The sequence below is a fragment of the Pollicipes pollicipes genome, unplaced genomic scaffold (genome assembly GCF_011947565.3).
Source record: "Pollicipes pollicipes isolate AB1234 unplaced genomic scaffold, Ppol_2.1 Scaffold_4002;HRSCAF=4701_pilon_pilon_pilon, whole genome shotgun sequence".
NCBI lineage: Eukaryota > Metazoa > Arthropoda > Thecostraca > Pollicipedomorpha > Pollicipedidae > Pollicipes > Pollicipes pollicipes.
The window spans coordinates 15,576,992-15,599,380 of record NW_023596420.1 but is presented as its reverse complement, the minus strand read 5'-3'; the positions used below and the strand labels follow the sequence as shown (position 1 = coordinate 15,599,380).

The window sequence follows — 22,389 nt, the reverse complement described above, 5'->3', positions numbered from 1 at the left end:
CAATGGCCTGATTTTTGCTGGACACGTGCCCAGCGGGTGCCCAGCTAGGCTGCAGGCAGACCGGATATGGCCAAGCCGCAGCCTATCATAAAATTTGCGAGGGCCATCTGGGACAGTGCTGGGCATCCTGCTACTGCCCATCCAGATTACCCATCTGGGGCCTCGCCGGGCCACGACAAAATGCTGGTTAGGAAGGGGGATGACCGAGCGTGACGTAAGTGTGACAAGGGAGGGAGGAAAGGCTCTGGCTACATCAAGCTAGGCCCAAGTGTGATTGCAAAGCATGCCAAAAATATTTTTCTGCCATCTAACCAGGTTAACAACCTGGTAACGCCGAGCCATATGCCTCAGTGACGTCAAGTCACGAGGTTTTCGAGAACTTGTTTTAGAGGTAACGATCGCAGAGCCTTGAACGTTACAGCAACAAACGGCCGACCTCAGGCACAGAAATTGAGATTAGATTAGGAGCATGAGCACCTCTGTTAAGTGCTTCACCTGGTAAGTGATGTTTCTTTCCGATATGTGTGGTTCATCACGCAAAACATTAATGGAAACTTGCCATAAACTTCCCATGCCTCTAACCGGCGAGTCGGCATTTAGAACTCAGAGTTTGCTGCGTTTCTGTGTTATTTTTTGCACACAATTATGGCGCAATTCGTGCATTGCAAATTGCGCGTAGGAACTACGAGGTACTGAAACGAGTGAAGGGGTTGTGGATGCGTTCCTGTGTAATGCCGTATTGGTATGACATGGCTGGAGAATTGCTGCTTACCCAGTTGTGTGCATTTGTGTCGATCTACGATTGTGGGGAAAGATTGATGTCAAATGGTTGGGAATGTTGCATCAAATTGTCCTGGAGTGGTGTCGCTTGCAGCAACAGTGCCTTGAATGGAAGATTTGCAAATTAGTGGGGTGACATTTGCACTGTTATGCATGTAAGAGCGGTTCATTCACCTAGCAATCAATGTCCATGCACCGATGTTAAACTAAAATTTTTGGTGTTTTGAATGCATTGGATCAATATATATTCTAGTTTTCTTATTCAGTTTCCAGCCTGCAAATTTCAATGACAAGACTGAAATGACTTAACCAACCATTACTTTACTCAACCAACCATAACCTTAAGATGGGGTTTTATTTGAAGTGCTCTTTTTCAATGTTAGTTAGATGTGGTGTGATTCACCATCCATAACAGACATCAAGACTCAAAAATGTGCATGCTGCTCTGAACATGCAAGGTTTGGTGGCTATGTCTGAGTAACAATTGTGTGGCATGCACATAAATCAGAGAGCCCATTGTTTAGAGTGCTTGCCACCAATTTCAGTGCATAGGTAGCCAATTTGTCAAGGAATCTTTGGATGCCTCTCTGATGTGGAATTTTATGGTATATCAAAGGTGGCTTCATAACAAATTCTGACATGTTTTTGAGCAAAAAATACATTACAATCAGCATAATTGGGCATGCTTTGAGTTTTGCATAGCATTGCTCCAAGTGCAGCACACCAGCTTGATATCAGTACTTTGTATAGCAGATGGCCTGTTTTGCAGGCTGGGTAGGTGTCAATGATGTTGCAAAGGGGGAGTTTTTGGGGTGATGCCCCCTTCTGAAAGTGGTGGTGACCACACTGGAGATGGAGGTCCTACAACTTTTTTTGCAGTTATATTTGCCTGTGGGCTTCTAAAGTATGAAAAACAAGCTGTGATACATGAGAAAATATGGAAGCTAACATGGCCTGTGGTCATGTAGGTGAAAAACAGGGCCCCTGTAGTGATAAAACAAAGGCCCATGGCTGAAGGAAAATGATGGGGATGAAGGAAAAGCTGCCTGCATGATGCATGGTGTTTGGTTGTCATTTATTCTCTCACTGTTGCATTTATCTTAATTTTACATTCTGGATGTAATAATGTGCATTGCACCAGCAATGTGAATCAATGAGGTAGATTGTTGGCATTGTGTATGGTGTTTTATGTTCATGTTACACATGTGACCAGTTCAAGCTTCTTTCCAATGTAGTGTGGAATTTTATTGGATGATATTAAATTTTTTACATGTTGATGATTTGATTATCTCCATTTGAGATGAGCATTATTCAATGCACTGCATTCTTGATGTACACATATATGTTTGTAACTGTAGGAAGGGTTACATTGGTTAACTTAAATGTTCTTTTGTAATCATGTTCTGGAATTTGGATCTGGTTTTCATAAACCTCAGTACCTGAAACCAAAATTCTGGCCATGTATGGAATGTTTTGGCAAGGGTAATCTTGTCATGATTTTTAATCTTGTTATCCTGTCATACCCTTATGTAATTAACAATATTGTGTAAGGATATGTTTACCCATGGTAGAGATGTACAGAGCTCTAATTGTGAATTGTGGAAGGTCAGGAGCATCAGGAGAATGGTGTGCCAAAGGGAATGTTTATGAGATTATGTGCCAAGGGAATTTTCACAAGATTGTGTGCCTAAAAGACAGTTTGTCCCTTAGAATGTCTGGTCTTATGGTTCATGCTGATTCTGTTTTCTCTTTTTGGTTCCAGCATGCTTCATCTTTGAAATATTGGAAGAATGATGGATGCTCCAAATCCATCACAGTCTGCAGCAGAGGGTAGTGAAACCATCAGAAAGTCATCAAGACTCAGTGTCAAGCCAAGAAGAAATGGTATGTCATTGGTATGACAATGGGTGCATAACATTCTAAGGCCATATTGGGATGCGTTTTGGATTTTTGTTTAGGAGCCCTGCACTGGTGGTAACAATTTTGCTCAGCTGTGGGATAAAGAGTGAAACATGTTGATTTTGAAACATGAAAAAACTCAAAAGCCATAACTTGTACAAATTATGAAGTGCAGTTTTACACCAAATGAGATACAGATTGTAGGTTTCATGTAAAATTATAGTTGTTAAAATTTCAGAGCCACTGTGACTTTTAACCTTTGAGCAGTGTTGCAAGGGTTCCAGAGAATGTTTTTGGCAGAATTTTTCTAAGTTTATTAAAGTCACTCGGAGGGTGGTTCTCCAACACTGATTGGAATGTAACTTTTTTGATATTCTTGATTTCTTCATCCCACTCACATATGGTATTAATGCATGCATTAGGTACCATTTTCTGTGGCTTTTGCTTGTTTTTGGAAAGGATTGTTGTTCTCATGAAGGTGTCAATTTCATGGGAGGTGCTTCAAGTCAGCAAATAAGTTCACTGTTGCATTGACAGTGAGTAGTTAGTGAAAGAGAACAGAAAGAGCTTTCACCATGCAAGGAGTTTTGAAAACAAGTTTCAAATGCTTTCCTAACTGTTGCAATACATCCTTCAAAACTTGCTACTTTGGCTCAAATTGGCTATGAGCTCTTGTTAAAGAAAATGTATTGAATCATTTTGAAGTGGGTGATAAATTACACACATATGGTCAAGCATGAACAACTCTTAAATATGAGTTCATGCATTTGATGTGCACAACTTGTTTTGTTGTGTGTCACAACTTTGTGTGGTGGGTGAGCAGGTCAATATCTGGCTATGTGAACCTAAGTGTATATATTTTAACTGACTGGTCCTTGTATGACTCTTATGCAACCATGACAATCTTGCATCAGCCCTTGGTATCACATTGTCATTGACTTTTTCTGTTTCATCTTTTTTACTGTATTTGTAACACATCTTTGGGAAATGGTTTGTTATAAGGCAGCTCTCTGCATGTTTCAGCTCGTCAGCTATGTAACCCAGTGATCCGATACAAGAAGGCTGACCTATTGAGCAAACCTGGAGGTCGGTCACGATCTGTAATGGCGTCCAAGTTATCGAAAGCAGGTAGATCTGGTGGTATGATAACTGTGGCCTTGGGCTGTGCATGGCATGCCAAACAGAAACCCAGTGAAATATGATAAGATCTGTAAATATATTAACACTGTCCCCAAAGGAATGCTAGGATGATTCACTAGCCTGACAGCTCAGATGTGCATGATATAAAATGCTGGCGTAAATAGCTGTGATGTTGGTATACATGTCCTTTTCAGGCTTGTATTAACATCATAGTGATTTGTTTACTAAACTGTTGATACCTGATTTAACTAGATCAGAATTTATTCCAGAATTGATGTGTATGTCCTTGAGTCAGCATCAGATATAACTCAGTTGCGCCATGCTGACTAGTGTGAGAGCTGGGAGTCACAATCAAATATGCCTGCTTTGTTTCTCATTGTGCAGGAGAAAGGCAAACGATTTGTTTACATTAAGTGCACTTGGTGCTTTTGGCCCGAACTGCAATCACATTTTCAGCCCTTAAACGTTATCCTGCTTCACTTTCAGGTGAAGCAAAGAAAGGTGTGAAGAAGCCAGCACCGCCCCACGTTCGGCAAGCTCAGACGAGAACAGTGTTGAATTCGGAAGGCGAAGTAGTGAAGCAGATCGTTGTAAGATCTTATTCAGCATGCATGGGGGTGTCTGTGGCGCTGTAGCTTTACTACGCGTCCAGGAGGAAGCAGAAGTACATTGTTTGCTTCCCTGTGGTGCCCACCCTTCCTGCCAGGATGAGGGGTGGGCAGCGCTATTGAGCATCAGCCATGAGTGCGTCGGGAAGCCCCAATGACGATGGCAGTATGCACGCGCCCTCTCACGGATGCTGGCGGAGGGCATCGCCACGAAGGCCATGCTGATCACAGATTTGTGTTAGGAATACGATGCCCCACTCCATGTTTGCAAACATCAAGTTTGGACCATTTCGACTCAACATCGATGATGGGGTCTAATGGTTTGGTCGTCGAAATGCTCGTTAACTACAATCGCATAAACGCATTTTCAGTTGCTGATATATCCTAATGATATGCTCTCGAAATGTGTCGCCCAGTGCTATAGGATTTTTGATGCAAACTGGCCACAGACGAGTTGGGAAAGCTAAAAGAAGACCGGGGTTGCGAGGTTCATCTTAAGAACAGCCGTGCCAGACAAGGTATCCCACAACGGACAAATGTGTACCCATTGCGGCTTCTTCTTTCAACATGCGAGGGGTGATTAATCTGTGGTTTCTAGATCTTGTAATTTTGTTGAACTGGAATCAGGGTCGTTTCAAAACTTTGCAACATGAATGGCATTGGGAACGAAACTGTTTGTTGGTGTGATACTGGGTTCCTGTCTATTTAAGCCGGTTACAACAGTACGAGCCGGTTTACAGTTTGATGGGGCGTGAACAATGCGAGGCGCCGATATACGTGCGCGCCATAGAACGACCAGGATCATTTTATTCCAAAATGATCATCCTTGTCTTCAGAAGCAAAGCAAAATTATCGTATCCACCTTGAGAAACGGAACGAATTTATCCCCCTCGTCTGTACGATGGAACCGATCAGCTATAGCAATTCCAGACTGGGACATCCCTAATAGCAAATGGATGAAGAAAGCTCAACTCCTTATGTCTGCTACAAATGAGTGCTCGTTTTGGACTCATTTCCTTTGCTGAAACCGTTTTAAGCGACAGTGATGACCAAAGATTGGTCTGTTGTAAGCTTTGAAAGTTTGCTTCCGGCAGTAGAATTCAACTTTGTGTTGAGAATGTACGACACCCAACAATTACAATAACCACGAAGTTTCTCAGTGGTGGCCAGCCTGTTCTTAGGTTTCTTATTCTTCATTTGTTATGTTTCAGGTTTATCTCTGCAAAGTCGAGGGGTGTAATTATTTCTCCAGGTCAGAGGAATTTGTGAAAAGCCACGAGAAGAAGCTGCACCCTCAAGTGAGTGTTCACTTATCTTGTCACCTGTCATAAGATAGATGTGTCATAGACCTTTCGGTGTTGTAATGGTTTTTGCACTTGATTTGACTGAATATTTCCACTGTGCAGCCATTGCGAGGTAATGCGTCATAAACAAACTGTTCGAGCTGTCCTTTCCTGTTCATGATTATTATGCTGTTCAAATAAGGTCTCCTATGTGTTAAAAAATTAATGGGATAGAATGTTGATTAAAGTGGACCAAATCGTCAGGAAACACACATTTGTGGGGAGGATAGATTATCGGGTTCCCTTCCCCCACCACCACCCTCAATCATGTAACGGAAGTGAACGCTACTACCTGGTGTGGCTGTAAGGTTTGATATTCTCCGTCTCTTTATAGAAAAGACGTTGCAAGGTGTGCCAGATATATTCGCACGATGAGAAGGCTCGGAAGGTTCATAGCAATAGCGTCCACCAGATGGAAACAACGGTGAGAATGAGGAAGTACACAATGAGTGCCACAAAAATGTAACAGCAGCAATAGTTTCTCGTTTGAGACGGTTAGTTTGTGATGCCTTTGAGTTAATTTGGAAACAGATGCGTTCCACTGAGCCCTTAGACTTGACTAGGCGGCGCAACTGAAGAATCAGCTAATGTAATCCATGTGCATGCCTTCGTGTGCACGTATTTGTGCACATGTCTGTTAGCCTCTTGATGTAAATATGGATCTTGATCTAGTTTCCAGCATTTAAATTTCTGTGGTAAAAACGGTTTGCCTTCATTATACCGGGGTAGGTACCGGTTACCGGACGATATCAAACGAATCTTCAAAATCACGGCACAGTCGTTGTCGTGTTGCAGTAGCGTACCTTAAAGATGGCTTGATATTTTGAAACTAGTATATCTGGGTTATTTAAGTTTGATTCTCTTGACCATAGAAGTAATCAGTGTTAATGCCTGTATCTGACGACAGGCCTGGAATCAGACATGTCGGTCTCGCACAATGACGTAAGCAGCTGCAGAGTTGCGGGTCACGAAGCGTGTGACCCTGCCGCCTATGAAACGGACGTTAACGCCGCCTTGCGTTGCAGGCGGTCAAGTGTCAGTCCTGTGAGTTCATCGCGCCAGACCAGAAGACGCTGGACGAGCACCGCGAACTCGAACATTACGAGGGCGCTCCCCGCAACGAGGTGGGCGTGCCGCACAGGGTGTGGACGTGGTACGGGACATTTCAGGGTGCACCGCGGAACAGGTCCGCTATGAGCAAGCGCGCGTCGGCCGTCGACCGGATGTGGACGCCCGCGGCCACGCTCGCACCACTGCACACTCATTGTTGTGGCCCCGCGAACTTGGTCGTGTTCTCGGTCGGCCCCCGTGCTGGCTGCAGTCGTGCTCCTGCGCTCGGCAGTGGCCGCAACCGTCCGCCTCGTCGGTTGCGTCCCGGTCCGCTCAGGCCGCGGCTGGCTGGCGGCGATGGTCGGTGACGTCATGTGGCCTTCGCCTCCGCTGTGCCACGTGTTCGGTGCCGGCCTTCGCATGAGGCGTCCATCTCCCTACGTCTCTGATGACTGTCAGTGGCTGCTGCCCCGGCCGCCCATGGCCCGAGGCCGCCCACCTTGCCGCGTATGGGTCAGCGGCGGCCGCCAGGGGGACCCCCCCCCCCCCCCCAGCCCTCGACGAGACATGCACTTTCCCGGCCCCGTTGACTGTGTGTCCTCCTCTTCCCGCTGGGCAGCACTGCCGTGAGATGGTGGACGGCGAGCAGTGCAAGGCGCGTTTTGGACGCGTGCGCGAGCTGCGTCAGCACCTGGCCGACGTGCACGGCCTGGCGGCGGCCCTGGACACCATCCGGGAGGAGTTCTCCACCAGGGAAGGTGCGTCCTGACAGGGGCCGCTGGGCGGAAGCCGAGCGATCCAGCGAACGTCTGCAGGCCACGCAGGGCGTCAGCGGCGTCGCGTATGACATTAGTATCGTTTTGAGTCTACCCCCGTAATGTCGTCTTCGAGGGTTGAAAATGATATGTTCGTGTGAGTGACAGGGCCGCCTAGCCAGTCACACTCGCGCTGCCGGCTGGTCCAGACGGCAGCGTTGCGCCGCGTCAGGCTCTGCGACCTGTTTCCGGTCTCCGGTGCCCACTGGAGGCCCTGGCCGGCTGCGGCCCCCTACTGACCGCATCCCACCGCAGAGTTCCTGCGCTGGAAGGCGAACTTCGAGCGGGAGACGGGCGCGGTGTACAAGATCGGCTACGGCCGGCGCCACGGCCTGCACCGCTACATGTGCTCGCGCTCCGGCCGCTACAAACCCGTGCCGGACGACCTGCGCCAGCGGCGCCGCAAGCAGTACGTCACCATCAAGATAGGCTTCAACTGCACCTCCACCATGGTCTGCAGCTTCCCTGAGGCGGGCGGCATCTCGGTGCTGGTGTACCCGTTCCATTACGGTCACACACTCGGCGACCTGCCGCTTCCCGGGATGAAGCCGGAGGGCGCGCCAGGTGAGTCGTGCAGCGTCCCCAGAGCCCCCGCCCCCGGTCGGTGATCGCGGAGCTCCCCTCACCTGTCGACCTCAGGTGAGAGGAGTGAGCCACTTTGTGTGGGTGATCCCAGCACCGCTCAGCACGCGGGCGGCTGTGTTTCGTATCTTCCGTGGGCGCTCTGGTTGATGTTAGAGCGGCGTGTGGCTGGGAGCGGACGGACAGCCGTCACTGTCTCGTATGGCTGGGGACGAACGGACAGCCGTCACTGGCTCGTATGGCTGGGAGCAAACTGACAGCCGTAACTGCCTCGTATGGCTGGGAGCAAACGGACAGCCGTCACTGCCTCGTATGGCTGGGAGCAAACGGACAGCCGTCACTGCCTCGTATGGCTGGGAGCAAACGGACAGCCGTCACTGCCTCGTATGGTTCAGGACGAACGGACAGCCGTCACTGCCTGGAAAGCGTGTATAAACGCGTGACACCATCTTAGCAACCAGGAATGTTACTGCGCTTCATACTGAGGTAAAGCATGTGCATGGAAGCTTAACAGTGCATTAGTTGGACATGGGCCGCGTCACATGGAGATGAAGGCAAAAGCATTGGTACTGGCTTCTGGGTACCATGTTCGGCACACCAAGTCATATATGACACTGCCCAGGTATATATGGTCATGAGTGCAGCAGATAAACATTCATACATTTGTGTATCGCACATAAACACATCTTCGTAAATGTTTCCTGCCTGACCAGTTCTTGGCATGCTCTGTAGGCGATTTTAGCTGGCAGTCATGAACTCCGAGAAGACATTTCATCCATTTGAGCAGCGTCAGCGCTGTGTCGGGGTGTATCATGGTGATGACGGTTTTACTGTATGCAGCTGAATAAATCAGGTGCATAGCTAAACCTTTGTTAAGTGTAGGCAAATCGCTTGGTACTCTAAATGGCCGTCATTTTTGGTATTGGCCCAGCCTTTATTTATTCTTGTTTCATATAGAACCGTTGTCAATGTCTGTGATGATGAGGAGACGTGATGTCTTCGATGTCTGTGATGGTGATGAGATGTGATGTCTTCGATGTCTGTGATGAGGCTGAGATGTGATGTCTTTGTCTATTTTCAGCCGACTGGATGCGAAGAGACACACGAAAAAGGCGCATGTTCAAAAAGACTCACGCTATCGAAGCAGACGGGTAATTATGCATCCTGATCCGTGGAGGATGTTCCACATTCGTGAATATTGGAGCAAGCATCAGATATCATGAATTATGGTCATTTATGGCTATTGGTATACTTTTAAGCGAAACGGACTGCTCTTGACCACACGATATCTCCACGTAGTGAATATGCTCCTAAATACGTCATTGTTTGATGGCATCATCATGCCTTGCTTAGCATTGATTGAGAGCTAATTGACGGCTATTATATCTGGAAATTATATTCGCGAACGCCAGATTTGAACGACTCGACAATTGCATTTTTAGGCTTGATCGTCACATGGCCAATGGAATGGCAGGACTTAACCATGGCGACGTTATCATGGCGTTGTGCATGCTCAAGTGACATTGAAATAATCTGCACGAAATACTTCACACATCTTTGCGGGCGCGTAGCTCAGAAACTAGAAGGGCTTAGGTCTTCAGAAGGACGGGGGCATGAACTGCACCGAATGATCTTCAAGATGACTATCTCAGTTGAAACCCCCACGCAGATGTGCAGCATCTCCTTTAGCATGTGTGGTCCGGTTGGAGCGCTTATACGCCATGTTCCAAACGCACATACTGCTACTTTTATGTATGAGTGTGGCCATATTGCAAACCTATGCACAAAGACATTGGCATTGCGCGCGTGCATACAATTTTGTTTTGCCATGGTGCCAACGCTCCCATGATTCTCCCGACAAACGGCACCAAACTATCTCTTCCTGAAGTTGTATGTTGCGATGTGGACGTGGTATTGCGTCACGTTCAGGATTTTCTTTCACGTTTATGCAAAATAACAGCTGATCACAATAAATGGCAGACGCGCTGGTGACGTACGCAAGCCAGGAGCTGTGCTCTCCCCGGCGAGCCCCATCGCCATCAGTGACCCGACATTAGTACAGAGCTGCGCGCCTGCGCTGCTGCCCGCCGGCTGAGTCTGCCCCCGTGCCCGCAGGAGCTCCGCGGCCACGGCCGGCGGCGACGTCTCCTCCCAGGCGCCTAGCTCCACGCTCGAGGGCCCGCAGTGGGAGGGCGACCAGCCCTCCTCACAGGAGGGCGGTCAGGAGGCCAGCGCGGCGGGCGACGAGGCGGGAGACGTCGCGGGTGATGAGGCGCCAGAGTCGTACTCCCTAGAGGATGGCGAGCCGGAGTCCGCTCCTGGCGACGGGGCGGCCTCTCCGGCTCCGCTGGAGTCCGAGTTCGAGTCCAAGCAGGCGGCTCGGCTGGCGAGCAAGCCGGCCCGCTTGCTGCGCCGTCTGAAGGAGCCAGACTCGCCGACGCTGTCCGAGCCGAAGCTGCCCAAGACGCCTCGGGCGGCCGCGCCACGCCGCAAGGATCTCATGTGGAACCAGATCGCGCCGAAGGGGCTCGTCAACGACGGCATGCCGACCCCCCAGCACGGCAAGGGTCTCGGCCGCTGGTACAAGAAGCTGCTGAAGCACACCAAGGTAGTGAAGCGACTGCAGGGCAAGCTGGCGCAGCAGGCGGCGGCGCTGGCGGTGGCGCGTCGCGAACACGAGCAGGCGGTGGGCGCCGAGGCGGCGGCCGAGGCCAGCCGCCGCCTCGTTATCTCGATCGACGAGGAGCAGGACGTGCTGCCGGTCAGCGAGCACCTGCCGCTGCTGGTGCTGCGCGCTGACCCGGGCGATGTAAACGCGGTGCCGGACGGCGTGTTCCCCGAGCTGCCAGTCATCACGGCGCCGCTTAATGTGCAGGAGGCCACCGACACCATCTTCGACTTGAAGCTCGAGGTGCTGTCGCTGCGCGCGCGTCTGGCGCGCCGCGCCGCCGTCGAGACGGCGCTGCGCGTGCAGATGGTGCAGCGCGACACGGCGCACGCGCTGTCCGAGAACGCGATGCTCGCCGACCTGGCGCAGACCAAGTCTGATGAAGCGGCGCGGGCCGGCGAGCTGCGCGCCGCGCTCCAGACAGTGTTCTCGCGCGCGCAGATAGCCGCCATTGAGAGGCCCGACCACCCGGTCCCGTGGGTCGAGGAGGACTACGAGAAGGCGGTGGAGTTGCGCTGGTTCTGCAGCCAGCGGGCCTACGACTACGTGCGCAACGGGCTGAACGTGCCGCTGCCGACGATGAACTCGATCCGCGCGCTGGTCAGCGACGGCTCGTACCCGGCCGTGGTGCAGCGCTTCCTGGATCTGGTGCGGAAGCGCGCCATGGAGGGCAGCACCGTCGGCGAGGATGAGGACGAGCCGGAGGACCTTCACGAGGAGGTGGTGAGCAGCGCTGCCGATTCCTCGCAGTCGGGCCACGCTGGCCAGCTGTTCCTCGTGGAGAACGCCGGCAGTCCGAAGCGCAAGGCGTCGCCACTCAAGGGTTCGCCCACGCGTCGCCTGAAGTTCCGCCGCGTGTCCGGCGAGGCGGACATGACGGTGACGGTGCGTTGGGACCAGAAAGCGGGCCCGGACTGGTGCCAGCCGGCCGGCGAGTACGGCAGTGCCGACGGCGAGGACGGCGTCATCTACCCGGCTAGCTTCGAGGAGACTGGCTCGCAAGAGGTCACGTTGAAGGACGATGGCATGAGGAAAATGAAAGTGAAGCGGAAGGTGTGACTTGGACTTGAAGCCGGAAGACGCATTGGAGGTGCGTGTTGTGTTCACAGTGCGTTTTCATCATCGTTCATAAGCTGCTTAGTATTGAAAGAGGCATCTGCACGAGCACGGTGAATCATTTGTACAGGTATGTCGAGGAAGGGTTGACTTCGGCTTCATCGCTGCTATTTGCCAGAATCTGTCCCATGTCTGTTGATGAAATATATCAAACACTGCATTCGTAGGGGGTCGGCTTGAGTTTCGTTCCCAAGCGAATGATACGATCCACTTGTTTTTCTCTGCGTTTGACGCGAAGTGGTCGATTTTCTTTGAGTGTGAAAACGCCAATAAAGGGCACACTAATTCATGCTTCCTTGCATTGCTCGAGTAACAAAACAGTTATATCAATCAGAATGGGACATTTGCAGTTGAGCAAAGTACCGAATGTCAGTGCTGACAAGGGTGCCAGATGCTGGTCAAATACGTGAAACGAGTTCTCAAGCCATGGAGCGTCATTCACTATCCACCGCCCACGTCTTTGTGGCCGCTCTGACCGCAGCGCTGGCGGCGACAGTGGCGTCGGTGCGCGTCACCTGCCGTCCCCAGGAGCCGCCGGTCCGTCCGCCTCTCCCCCCCCCCCCCCCCCGGCGTTCGTTTTCCATCGGTACCCGCACCGAGTCTCCGGGGGACCCAGACCCAGCGGCCGCGGCCCCGCGCGGGGGCGTCCGCGTGCGGCGGCCGGCCGCGACGCGAGGAACGTCGTACAAGCTCCAGAACTGGCGACCGGGCACCGACCGACGCCAGCGGCGACACAGGCTCACAGCTCGAACACGGGCCTCATATCCGCGCCTATCGCATACTAGTTTGTCTTTGGTGCGTCACAGGTGACCATTACAGTTCGCAGCATAACGAAGATCCCTTGCCGCCGCAACTACACGCAGTGCACTCATGGTATGCATCCGGATCTTCATCACCGCTCGCACATGGTCAAGAGATGTTGAGCGGGAGAAGCCGACGGACGAGAGCTCCACGATAATCCTCGCTGCTTCACGGTCCGTTACGCAGCTCAGTGCCCCGCCGAGGCCGGCAGATTCTGCTTGAGATAGCAGCCCTTGACTCAGCTCTATGTGACCGCCGACTCTGAGACCCGCGACGTGTCCCCTCACCTCGGCCGGCTCGAACCCCAAGTAACCTTTGGTCCAGGCGGAACCGACGCAGCTCCTGACGAGCTGGAACCCGAGAGTCGTGCAAGCGACGGCGCGACGCAACAGCCACATTTTCAGCTCTAGGGCGCAGACTTCAGCTGTGGCCAAGGCGGGCTGGGTGGTGCCATGAACAGCGCTAGCACGGCGAGGCATAGAGCTCAAGGCCGAATCCGCCTGTCCCTGCGGCAGAACCTCAAGAGGCGTGGGCGGTCTTCCACGGAAGATATACGCCAACGTCCCATATCGCAGTGTTCGATGAATGCGGGCATTCAACATCGACCCACCTAGAACAGGCACAGCATCTGGAGGCGCACCGGCTTGTGATGAGTTTCGGTATATTTCGGTTGCGTTTGTTGGGACGCAAACAAATGCGGATTATGGAATATAAACTTGAACTTCTTCGATCCTGTCAATGCGATGGTAAAAGTTCACTACCCTGTCAGATCCGGTAGCTCCGGAACGATACATTATCAGCGCATTTCTGACCATTTTCGAGCAGGAGAGCGAATTGGTATCAGGCCCGGTTCCCCGCGGTGCCCGCCCTTCCTGCCAGGGGACAGCCTTGTGCCAGGGTGAGGGGTAGGCGACGCTATGTAGCCTCAGCAGCTGAGTGCGTCGTAAAGCCCCAGTGACATGACACACGCATGGTATCAGGCAGGGCTTTACGTCTGTTCTAGGTCCTTGGTCTTTGCGTAGCGATTCTGGTGCGTGTCGTGGGGGTGTAGAGGAGTCTGTCAGCGTCTGTCAGCGTAAGCGTGTTAGCATTAGATGTTTGTGTCTGGTATTCATCTCCTGTATTTCTATGAACTCATTCCAAGTGCTCACAAGTGTTCCTGAATGGACAGATGGAGGATTGCCTGATCCGAGTTGGTTGCTCGCAGCCCTTGGCATTCTGTCTGAAAGTTTTTCGCATTCTGTATTGCAGAGATGCACAAATCAAAATAGCCTTGGCATACTCCAAGTGTAAATGTACCTCCCAAATATGTGGCTTGTAGACCACTTGCCATGGAGAGCTCTTCCACCAGGGGATCACTTATGCCTGGGTCACTGTCACTGTCCAGGTCTGTGACTATGTTGACACTAAAGTTGACACATTCCTGCAGTTATCTCAGCTGTATAACTTTGCAGCTTCCCTAAACATGGGTAGAGTATTTGTATGGGCCCACCAGTGTATCTGCCAGCATCTCCCTGGCCTTGTGGGGATTCTTCAAGTACTTCACCTTTTTTAGAAGAAGAAAAATCTCCACTGCAAGCACGTCATGTGCAGTGTGAAACGGGCACAATCAGCTTGAATTAGCAGAATTGCCGAACTTGGAAATCATACAACCCAAACAACTTTTCCTGGAATAATGCCTGTTGAACTGCCTAGACTGAAGTGGAACACCAGTGCAGTCCTCTTGGTGGAACACACTGGAAAATGTTTCATGTAATGCTGCCACCCCTGAGCACCCATGCACACTAGGATGCTTTGTTTTTTCCTCTGATCTTCTGTGTCTGGTTGGAATTTAAGGCCAGAGCTGGACCAAGGTGCATCTTAGCATACCCTCAGTGCTATCTAATGCAGCAAACTGGCTCTCAAGGCTGAATCAAAGCTTTTGTGTTGGCTGTAGTCAGCCCATTATTTCAGTATATGGCTGCTTGAGTGTCAGGGTGTCAACATTTTTACCAGATATGATATCCCTGTTTGTGGTGCACTGCCCATTGCTCCTCCTCTAGCCTAAAATTGGCCACTCAGCATCAAACTGAGCAGCGGTCAACCCGGCATCTCAGTGCTTGGGCTTGACGAATGGGCCCGGCAGGTTAGAAGTCTGGATTTGGTGTCGTTGGGTCTAAGGGGAGCATGCTAGCCAACAACATATTGTGTGCAAAGGCTGCCAGAGGGCCAGGATTTTGGTGGCATGAGTAAATTTACATCCCACACTGGATACATTTTGGAACACAAGGCCAACCCAGGCAGTTTTAGGTTTAGGAGAAGCTGGTATGGTTGAGAATATCCCAACTCCAGTGAGGCATTTGCAGGAAAGCTTTTAAGCACTTGGAAACAATTAGTCATGTGTGGGTCCCCATATTTAGTCATATATAGGGTCCCCCCTTATCAGCCATGCCTGGGTCCCAGTAAGTGGGTCAACAGTGTGCTCATTATTAAAGCAATGGTCTGGTGATTCTGCTACAATATGCAGAGGTGAGACATTAGCTGCACAAGCCATTCACATGTCTCGCTTTCTACAAGTGAGGTATGCATCAGGCAAGTCTGTTGGATTGTGTGGATCTGTGCTCTTTCTCATTTGTGCTGTTGTGGTAGGTGAGCTGCATCTTACTGTAATGTGCACTTGTTTCAGTTGAGGCATCAAAAAGTTGTTTGCTTATAAATGTGCGAGCGTAGATCCTCAGTATGCATTCATAAGTAAAATATATGACAAGGTAGAAGCTTTTGTTGATGCGTTTTACCCCGATGCAAGACAAATGAAGCAATGGGTTCTTCGGAAGATGAAAGAAAAGATTTTGCAATTTTTCCTGTGCATGAACGTGCAGATCTCATGGAGGGAATATGCAGCCTATTGAATGAAGAATGGCCCAGGAGTGTGACAGCTAGGTTTGTTGAAACCCACTTTTGTCCTTGGGTTGGGACTGATTGTCTGTTTCATCACAATAGCTTTGCTTCACCAAGCTACTGCTTTGAAATGTAAATGCTCCTTTGGTGTTTCTTTGGTGACTGGTGTATGTTATTCTTGCTTTGACTTTTATCTGTGTTGTTGTGAACAGTGATACAGTTGCACGACAAATTCTCAGAAGTGAAATCATTCTGAGCTCTGAGATGAGTAATGATTTGGGCAGGATGAAAAGACCAGGCAGCATCAGACAGCAGTACTCGAAGTAGCCTTGTGTTATGCATTCATTGATGCTTCATCCTGAATTGACAAATGGTGGATCGTTCGGCGCAACGTGGCGAACTGCCGTGCCTTTTTGTGTTTCTTGAGCTTTGTGCTGATGTTGCATCACTCTCCGCATATGGCATGTGTGGTGTTTCAGAATGCGAACGCTTCGTGCCTCCTGCTCGGAGTTTCCCACTTGTCTGGCGTTGGTCAAGCAATCGGAGCCTAGCACTGTGATTGGGCATGCCAAACTGTCTCGAGTACCAGACGAGGACGACGCTCTGTTTATTGAATCAGGTGATTGTTGCGGTGCAGAATATGCGTGCTATGGATGTGTTAACCATGTGAGCCTGACCACAATCAACAAAACATAAAAGAAAGAGCCCAGGCTCGAGACGCGGAGAAGAGCCCAAGTGGCTTTAGCCGAGGAAGTGCGTGTCTGTCACGAAGTTACTAACGAATATTCACTTGTTTTCACACATGCTCACTGCTAAATGTAGCAAAGCGAAGACCCGAGCCTGTCAGAGCATAGAACATATCACTGCGTGATGTTATAAACAAAAATACACTGAGAACGGGTCACGATGCGTAAACAAGCTGCGTGAATATGTAAGTGGATTGATGCGTGATGGGCTTCGCAAAAAGCAAAAAAAAAAAAGTTCATGTCGGCACTTAAAAATTGTATTTCAACTGTGTCCCGTTAACATTGTTGGCGAGGGCGGGATGGGACGTTCGTGGGTCACAAATGCTTTCAGGTCGTTTACGTTTGCGTTCCTTGTGGCCTGATGTAAAGCCAGCAGCGCCGCACATTTGTGTTCGGATTCGGCAACTGCGTGTTTGTTTGTGCATAATTAGTATGTCTCCGTCCCACTACGGTGTGGCCTGACTGCTGCACGATCGTCATTTGCTTACTATCGCGGCCTATACACCAATCATTGTCACTCGCTGTCCCCAGTGATTATATGTCCCAGAGTACGAGGTCAAGGACTTGGCAAACGTCTGATGCGCCTGGCAGAGGAATACGCAGCAAGGTGGGCACTCCAGGGCCGACCGCGCTGAGCGGGCTGGCTTTACGGACAAGCCCCTGGCCTCCTTGGCGCGTCTGGACTGCGTAACTAGCTGCGTGGCAAGGTTTGCCGGCGAAAGGTTTTGTAGTTGGTCAGCTGCAGGTAAACGTGATATTGGACCATTCATAAATCGACGGTACATTTGCTGAATAAATCAGCTATGCCACCGGTCACAAATGGAGCTTAATTCTGGATATCGCATGGCTGATCAGGGGAGTACGATAGAAGCAGGATAACGGCTAAGATTTCTGGAGTGTATGACACCTGACCAACCCATTTGGAAACTTGCCTGCATTGTGTCAGCCAGCAGTGCAGGAGGATTGTGTTACACATGGTTTTTCCAAGACATCAAAGCACATTTCAGCTGTGGATGCGATGAGGTAATCCAAAATTGCATTTCAACTGAGTATACGTTTCGTAATCTAGCATGTCAGGATCGGAAATGTCAGTGCCAGAAAACGGTTACCTTCTCTAGGTACATTTAGGACTGGTTTTACTGCGTATAGCAGCCAAACGCGTTCATTTTGGTGCTCGTAGTTACATTAAGCCGGGTTTGTTACCAGGTAGCTGCCGTGGTTTTGATACGTTTCCGTTCTCGTAGAGTTCTGTCGTGATCTGGCCGGAGAGTGCAGGTCGTGTGTACGGAGCCGATGTGATGTGTTGATGTTTGGCCTCCTTTTTCCTTATTTGTTGGCTGCACCAGGCCCATTTATCGACGACACCCCTTTTACATTTTTCTTCAGATCGCGTGATTGTTTGGTTCCTATGTCGACGGCATCATCTTCGCGGTCGCTGAGGTCACGATGCGTGCGAGTTGCATGGTGGGACCGCAGCAGTTCACTACCGCATCGGTCACGGGGCCACGCTGATGGCGGCCGTCGCGTGTCCCGGCAGCCGCGGGTGCCGCCAGCTGCTGCTCAGCACGCACGACAAGCAGACGTTCTACTCGCGGCTCGAATACATCCCTTGCCCGCCCGTTCAGACGTTCGGAGGTAGTCGCCGGCTGCTCCAGGTCAGCGGGGAGCGGGTCTCAAGGTCAGCAGGGAGCGGGTCTTCAGGTCGGCGGGAAGTGGGCCTCCAGGTCAGCGGGGAGCCGGTCTCCAGGTCAGCAGGGAGCGGATTTCCAGGCCAGCGGGGAGCGGGTCTCCACGTCAGCAGGGAGCGGGTTTCCAGGCCAGCGGGGAGCGGGTCTCCACGTCAGCGGGGAGCGGGTCTCCACGTCGGCAGGGGGCGAGTTTCCAGGCCAGCGGGGAGCGGGTCTTCAGGTCAGCGGGGAGCGGGTCTCCAGGTCAGCGGGGAGCGGGTCTCCAGGTCAGCGGGGAGAGGGTCTACAGGTCAGCGGGAGCGGGTCTCCAGGTCAGCGGGGAGAGGGACTCCAGGTCAGCGGGGAGCGGGTGTCCAGGTCAGCGGGGAGAGGGTCTCCAAGTATGTGCTGTTCGAAGCGTTGACAGCGTAATTTGGCATCACAAATGATTAAAATGAATGCTCTTATCATGTACCGACGGGGCTGCAGTGACACTACACGATGCTGTTATTAGACGTAACCAGTCCTGAGGTTTCACGTGTGTGTTTTTGAAATATGCCGCAAAGATGGGACACTCCTTTCAAAGGCGACTGAAGGGAGTGTCATGGGGAGTTTCATGGGGAGAGACGAGTTTCATACCATTGGTTCACGTGGTATGCCTCACGTATTCACGTCACCAATATCAATGGTACGAAATATGGCCTCACATGACATGGGGTGAAATGACGCTCGCTCTGCGCTCACTTATGGACGTGTGAGGACACCATTGAACGCAGCAGTCGTATCGTCCATAAGCCCGCTCATTATCGTCAGTCCAAGGACGCCCAGCGCATTGCAAGGACATTTTCTCCCATCCTAGAACCGGCCCTCCAGTGGGCACATGTTGGCAGTCACTCTGACCCACACACTGATTTCAGGCTACCGCCGGGATCTCGGACAGGGGACATCCGCCCGCCTCCGAGGGAGCCCCTGCCAAGCTCACACCCTCGCCAGCGGGCCCGCCGTGCGGCTACTCCCCGCCGCCCCCCAGTGGGGGTCCCGCGGAGCCGCCGCCGCTGCCCCCTCCTCCTCCACCGCCGCCGCCTCCGCCGGTGAACGGTGTCCTGCGGTCGGCGGCGCGGCCGGCGCTGCCGCCCAAGGTGTTCATGAAGAAGGTGCTCGTCGGTGGATCGGCCCGTTGAGAGGTCGTGCCGCGAGCTACTGCTCAACTTCGAGGCCACTACGCGCAGTGTTTGATCGATAGTCGAGGTCGATTTGTTGTAACTTACTCACGAATGAGCGCCATAACGTGTGTTCGCACATTTCGCGGGTGGAGATTTCTCCCCCGACCACGAGGGACAGGCCGTCCCCGGTTACGGCAGGATTAGCCGAAGCAACCTAGTCATGAACTTCCGAGCAAAAGGTGCTGTTTTCCAGACGTGCATGCGTCGCAGAAAGCTGAATCGTGAAAACCGGGATTATTACTGTTCGTTTGGTTTGTTTTTTGCCGCACGTTGCTCGGAAATGTCGGCTACAAAAGACAAACCTATTTGCTGTGGGCGGATGGAAGTATCGTGAGTTTTCTTTCAAACGTATCCCAAACCACCAAACCGTTGATTTCCGGATTAGAGAACGTGCTAAATGTAGCTAGTTTCATATCCCTGAGCTCAGCGTTCAATTAGCAATAAATCAGGGTATTATTATTGCTACTACAGTATTAGTAGTACTAAATCAGATTAATGCTTTTGCTATTCAACGGCTTATCTTCTCTCCGGCTTAGCCAGCGCCGCAGAAATCTGTTTCGCGCTTTGGTGGGGCGTGAACTGGGGTGGTATCCTGAGAGCCGTGTAGGCCCCCGTGCAGAGCAGCTTATGCTAACAGGCGCTGCCGAGCGCGTCTGAGGTGAGTGGGAGCGCTTCCCGAACTGTTACGCGTCTGCGGCGAGGGGAGCTCTTCCCGAACTGTTACGTGTCTGCGGTGAGGGGAAGCGCTTCCCGAACTGTTACGCCCGGAATTGTTACAAGTTGTTTACTCACCTGATGTGAAATGCGGCCTTGATATTGCCGTCGTGTGTTTCTAGTCTTCGGTCCGGCTGGTACTATCTGGTACGACAGTCAACCTGTTTTGTGTATACATTGGAAGGAAGCATTTTCTAGACTGTTACATCAGCATGTTTATAGTCTTCGACCTGGCTAGTGCTTATCAGCCACGTTGATCAGCGTGCTTTATGGTGACCGCAAATGCGTACTGTTGCTAACGTGTTTTGGACCGTTCCGAGTGATGACTTTATTAAAATCAGTTTGGAGCAACTTTTTGAGTACAAAATGATACGTAAAGCACGCAGGACGCCGGACTATCTGGCAGGTCGCCTCGCGAATCTTGTTATTGATATGTCAACCGTTTTGATGACTTCTTCGCCTTCGCCTGTCGTCCTTCCACAAATCTAACGGGACGGGCAACGTTGTCACATACATGATGCATCCGGCTGGATGCCCGTGATACATCCGGTTGAATACCCTTGGCGGGATGGTTGTGCAACCGTTAGGGTGAACCGGGCTTTCGAACAGAGCCGGAAGACGTTTGGGTGAACACTATATTGAACAGCCTCGCCGACGGACCTGCGCGTAACATGCATTGCAAATTGCACGCATAGCATGACACGTGCGCGAAAGCCAACCGAAAACGCCATCCCACCGGTCACCCGGAGGTTCCGTGACGTCAAGCAGCGAGTAAGGCCTACAAAATGTTGATATATGAACGCAAGCACTAAAAACACGAAGCATAGGCAATAGTAAAACAAATGTACAAAGTTCTCCCCGCGAGTCGAGCTCGTTCTTGCAGTCGTGCCAAGCGACCCGCACGGGCGAGGCCAAGCAGCGGACATCTGTGAGTCGGCGCACCATGGCATGACACTGGTCCTCACCGCTCCCAGCCGTCACAACCCTCCACGGGCTGCGTGGTACCGAGAGGAATATGGCTCGCCTCCTTTGCTGTGGCCTCACACGAACACCATGATATGAAATGTTTGTTCCCCCACACAGCTGGATTATTGCATGATGGATAACGTTCCGATGCGCACACCCCGAATAAATGAGCTACATCATGGTTAAAAAGACTGCGTAATCAGAGCAGTTGGAGCCGTGAGGCGTCTTGTGAACTCGAGAACGGCGAATATTCCAGTCGCATGTGTGACCAGATGATCAAAAGGATTTAACCCAATGCACGGACCCATCCTCAAGTAAATAAGTCATTTCCCAACATATTGCATTCTTTCTGCTGACCACGGCCCGATAAGCTCAGTACTTTGCACAACGAGCATTTTAAACGCTTCAGGAAGCTCTCCATATCGCAGCATAATGTGGTGCATACTTCTGTTTACCCCAGCGGGAACTTCGAGGGTCGGACAATCCAGTCCGCACACCTGGCGTCAAGCTCTCCGTCACACAAACGTACCAACTGCAGTCGGCTCCCCTCTGAGCTCCGGCAGCCCGAGCGGCGGCCGCGCGAGGCCAGAGTGGCAGCCGCGAGCCGCCGGCGGCCGGTCGTACCTCCCGCTGCGCGCGGGTAATGACCGGCCGCGCGCTCCCGCGCCGCACGCCTGGGTCGCTCCCGTGCGCAATTCAAGCTCGTAGGGCGGAGGGAGGACATCGAACATGCTCGGTGCGCTAGGCGAGTACAGAAAACCGGACGGCACATCCTTCCCAGGGTTGACTACCGGACCGTGTCATCAGAACAAGCAAGCAGCTAAAACGACGCCGCCGGCATTTCTGCGGCCCAACAACCCGAATGCACAGAGGAATGTACCGTATTCAGACCACAGCCACATATTACACCCACTCAGCATGTCCACGCCGGATGCACCAGCTACACAGGGCGTTACAGCACAGAGCGGTCGATCCGAGCGCAGGACTTGCTATTCGCCAGACTTTCGCCTCGCCCAGCCGGCGGGGCTACCCGAGCCGGCGGCCACCGCCGGAGGCTCGGCGAATGTTCCGTATGCCGCGCCGTTCACACCAGTTTTCAGAGGCATGTCTCCTCACGAAGAACGGCCAGCCTTCACTGCGAGATGTGATTTAGCGACAGGTTTTTTTTGGACGCCCTGGGGATGGCAGCTGGGCCATCGCTTTGGACAAACTCATACATAGCCAACCAGCGATTCGACAGGAAACCCTAAAAATCTGATCAAAACAGACCGCGCCCCGCGGGGACCCCAATACCACTCCCCTCTCCCACACGGACGGTCAGCTCCCGGCGGGGAGCGGGTCAGTCGTCCCCACCAGCGCGCCTCCCCTCCCCCCTGCGGCGTCGCCTCCCTCGG

At 51.7% G+C, this 22,389-nt stretch overlaps 2 protein-coding genes across 9 annotated transcripts; both read left to right on the top strand.

Moving 5' to 3' along the window:
• Window positions 1–438: 438 nt before the first annotated feature.
• On the top strand, window positions 439–12,167 carry LOC119093669 (uncharacterized). 4 transcript variants are annotated; one of them, XM_037216659.1, is made up of 11 exons: window positions 439–498; window positions 2,543–2,664; window positions 3,703–3,807; window positions 4,306–4,409; window positions 5,639–5,725; window positions 6,105–6,194; window positions 6,796–6,894; window positions 7,440–7,578; window positions 7,891–8,199; window positions 9,299–9,368; window positions 10,333–12,167. In XM_037216659.1, the coding sequence occupies exons 2-11, from the start codon at window positions 2,571–2,573 to the stop codon at window positions 11,942–11,944; spliced, it is 2,709 nt and encodes a 902-aa protein (XP_037072554.1). In that variant the 5' UTR covers window positions 439–498; window positions 2,543–2,570; the 3' UTR covers window positions 11,945–12,167. The 4 variants fall into 4 exon arrangements, with proteins under 4 accessions (XP_037072554.1, XP_037072553.1, XP_037072557.1 ...); XM_037216658.1 differs by lacking the exon at window positions 439–498 and adding an exon at window positions 694–742; XM_037216662.1 differs by lacking the exon at window positions 439–498 and adding an exon at window positions 759–828.
• Window positions 12,168–13,653: 1,486 nt separating this feature from the next.
• On the top strand, window positions 13,654–22,362 carry LOC119093667 (N-alpha-acetyltransferase 80). Of its 5 annotated transcripts, none has more exons than XM_037216655.1 (6): window positions 13,654–13,707; window positions 15,468–15,721; window positions 16,159–16,298; window positions 16,957–17,032; window positions 17,963–18,080; window positions 19,010–22,362. In XM_037216655.1, the coding sequence occupies exons 2-6, from the start codon at window positions 15,600–15,602 to the stop codon at window positions 19,271–19,273; spliced, it is 720 nt and encodes a 239-aa protein (XP_037072550.1). In that variant the 5' UTR covers window positions 13,654–13,707; window positions 15,468–15,599; the 3' UTR covers window positions 19,274–22,362. The 5 variants fall into 5 exon arrangements, with proteins under 5 accessions (XP_037072550.1, XP_037072549.1, XP_037072551.1 ...); XM_037216654.1 differs by having other exon boundaries at window positions 13,664–13,700; XM_037216656.1 differs by lacking the exon at window positions 13,654–13,707 and adding an exon at window positions 13,711–13,738.
• The last annotated feature ends 27 nt before the right edge of the window (window positions 22,363–22,389 follow it).

Coding starts and splice junctions, on each gene's coding strand:
- LOC119093669 (XM_037216659.1), top strand. CDS start 2,571: ATGATGGATGCTCCAAATCCATCACAGTCTGCAGCAGAGGGTAGTGAA. Junction 4,410..5,638: donor AAGTAGTGAAGCAGATCGTT/GTAAGATCTTAT, acceptor GTTATGTTTCAG/GTTTATCTCTGCAAAGTCGA. Junction 5,726..6,104: donor AGAAGAAGCTGCACCCTCAA/GTGAGTGTTCAC, acceptor GTCTCTTTATAG/AAAAGACGTTGCAAGGTGTG.
- LOC119093667 (XM_037216655.1), top strand. CDS start 15,600: ATGGGTTCTTCGGAAGATGAAAGAAAAGATTTTGCAATTTTTCCTGTG. Junction 16,299..16,956: donor CGCTCTGTTTATTGAATCAG/GTGATTGTTGCG, acceptor CGCTGTCCCCAG/TGATTATATGTCCCAGAGTA. Junction 18,081..19,009: donor GTAGTCGCCGGCTGCTCCAG/GTCAGCGGGGAG, acceptor CACTGATTTCAG/GCTACCGCCGGGATCTCGGA.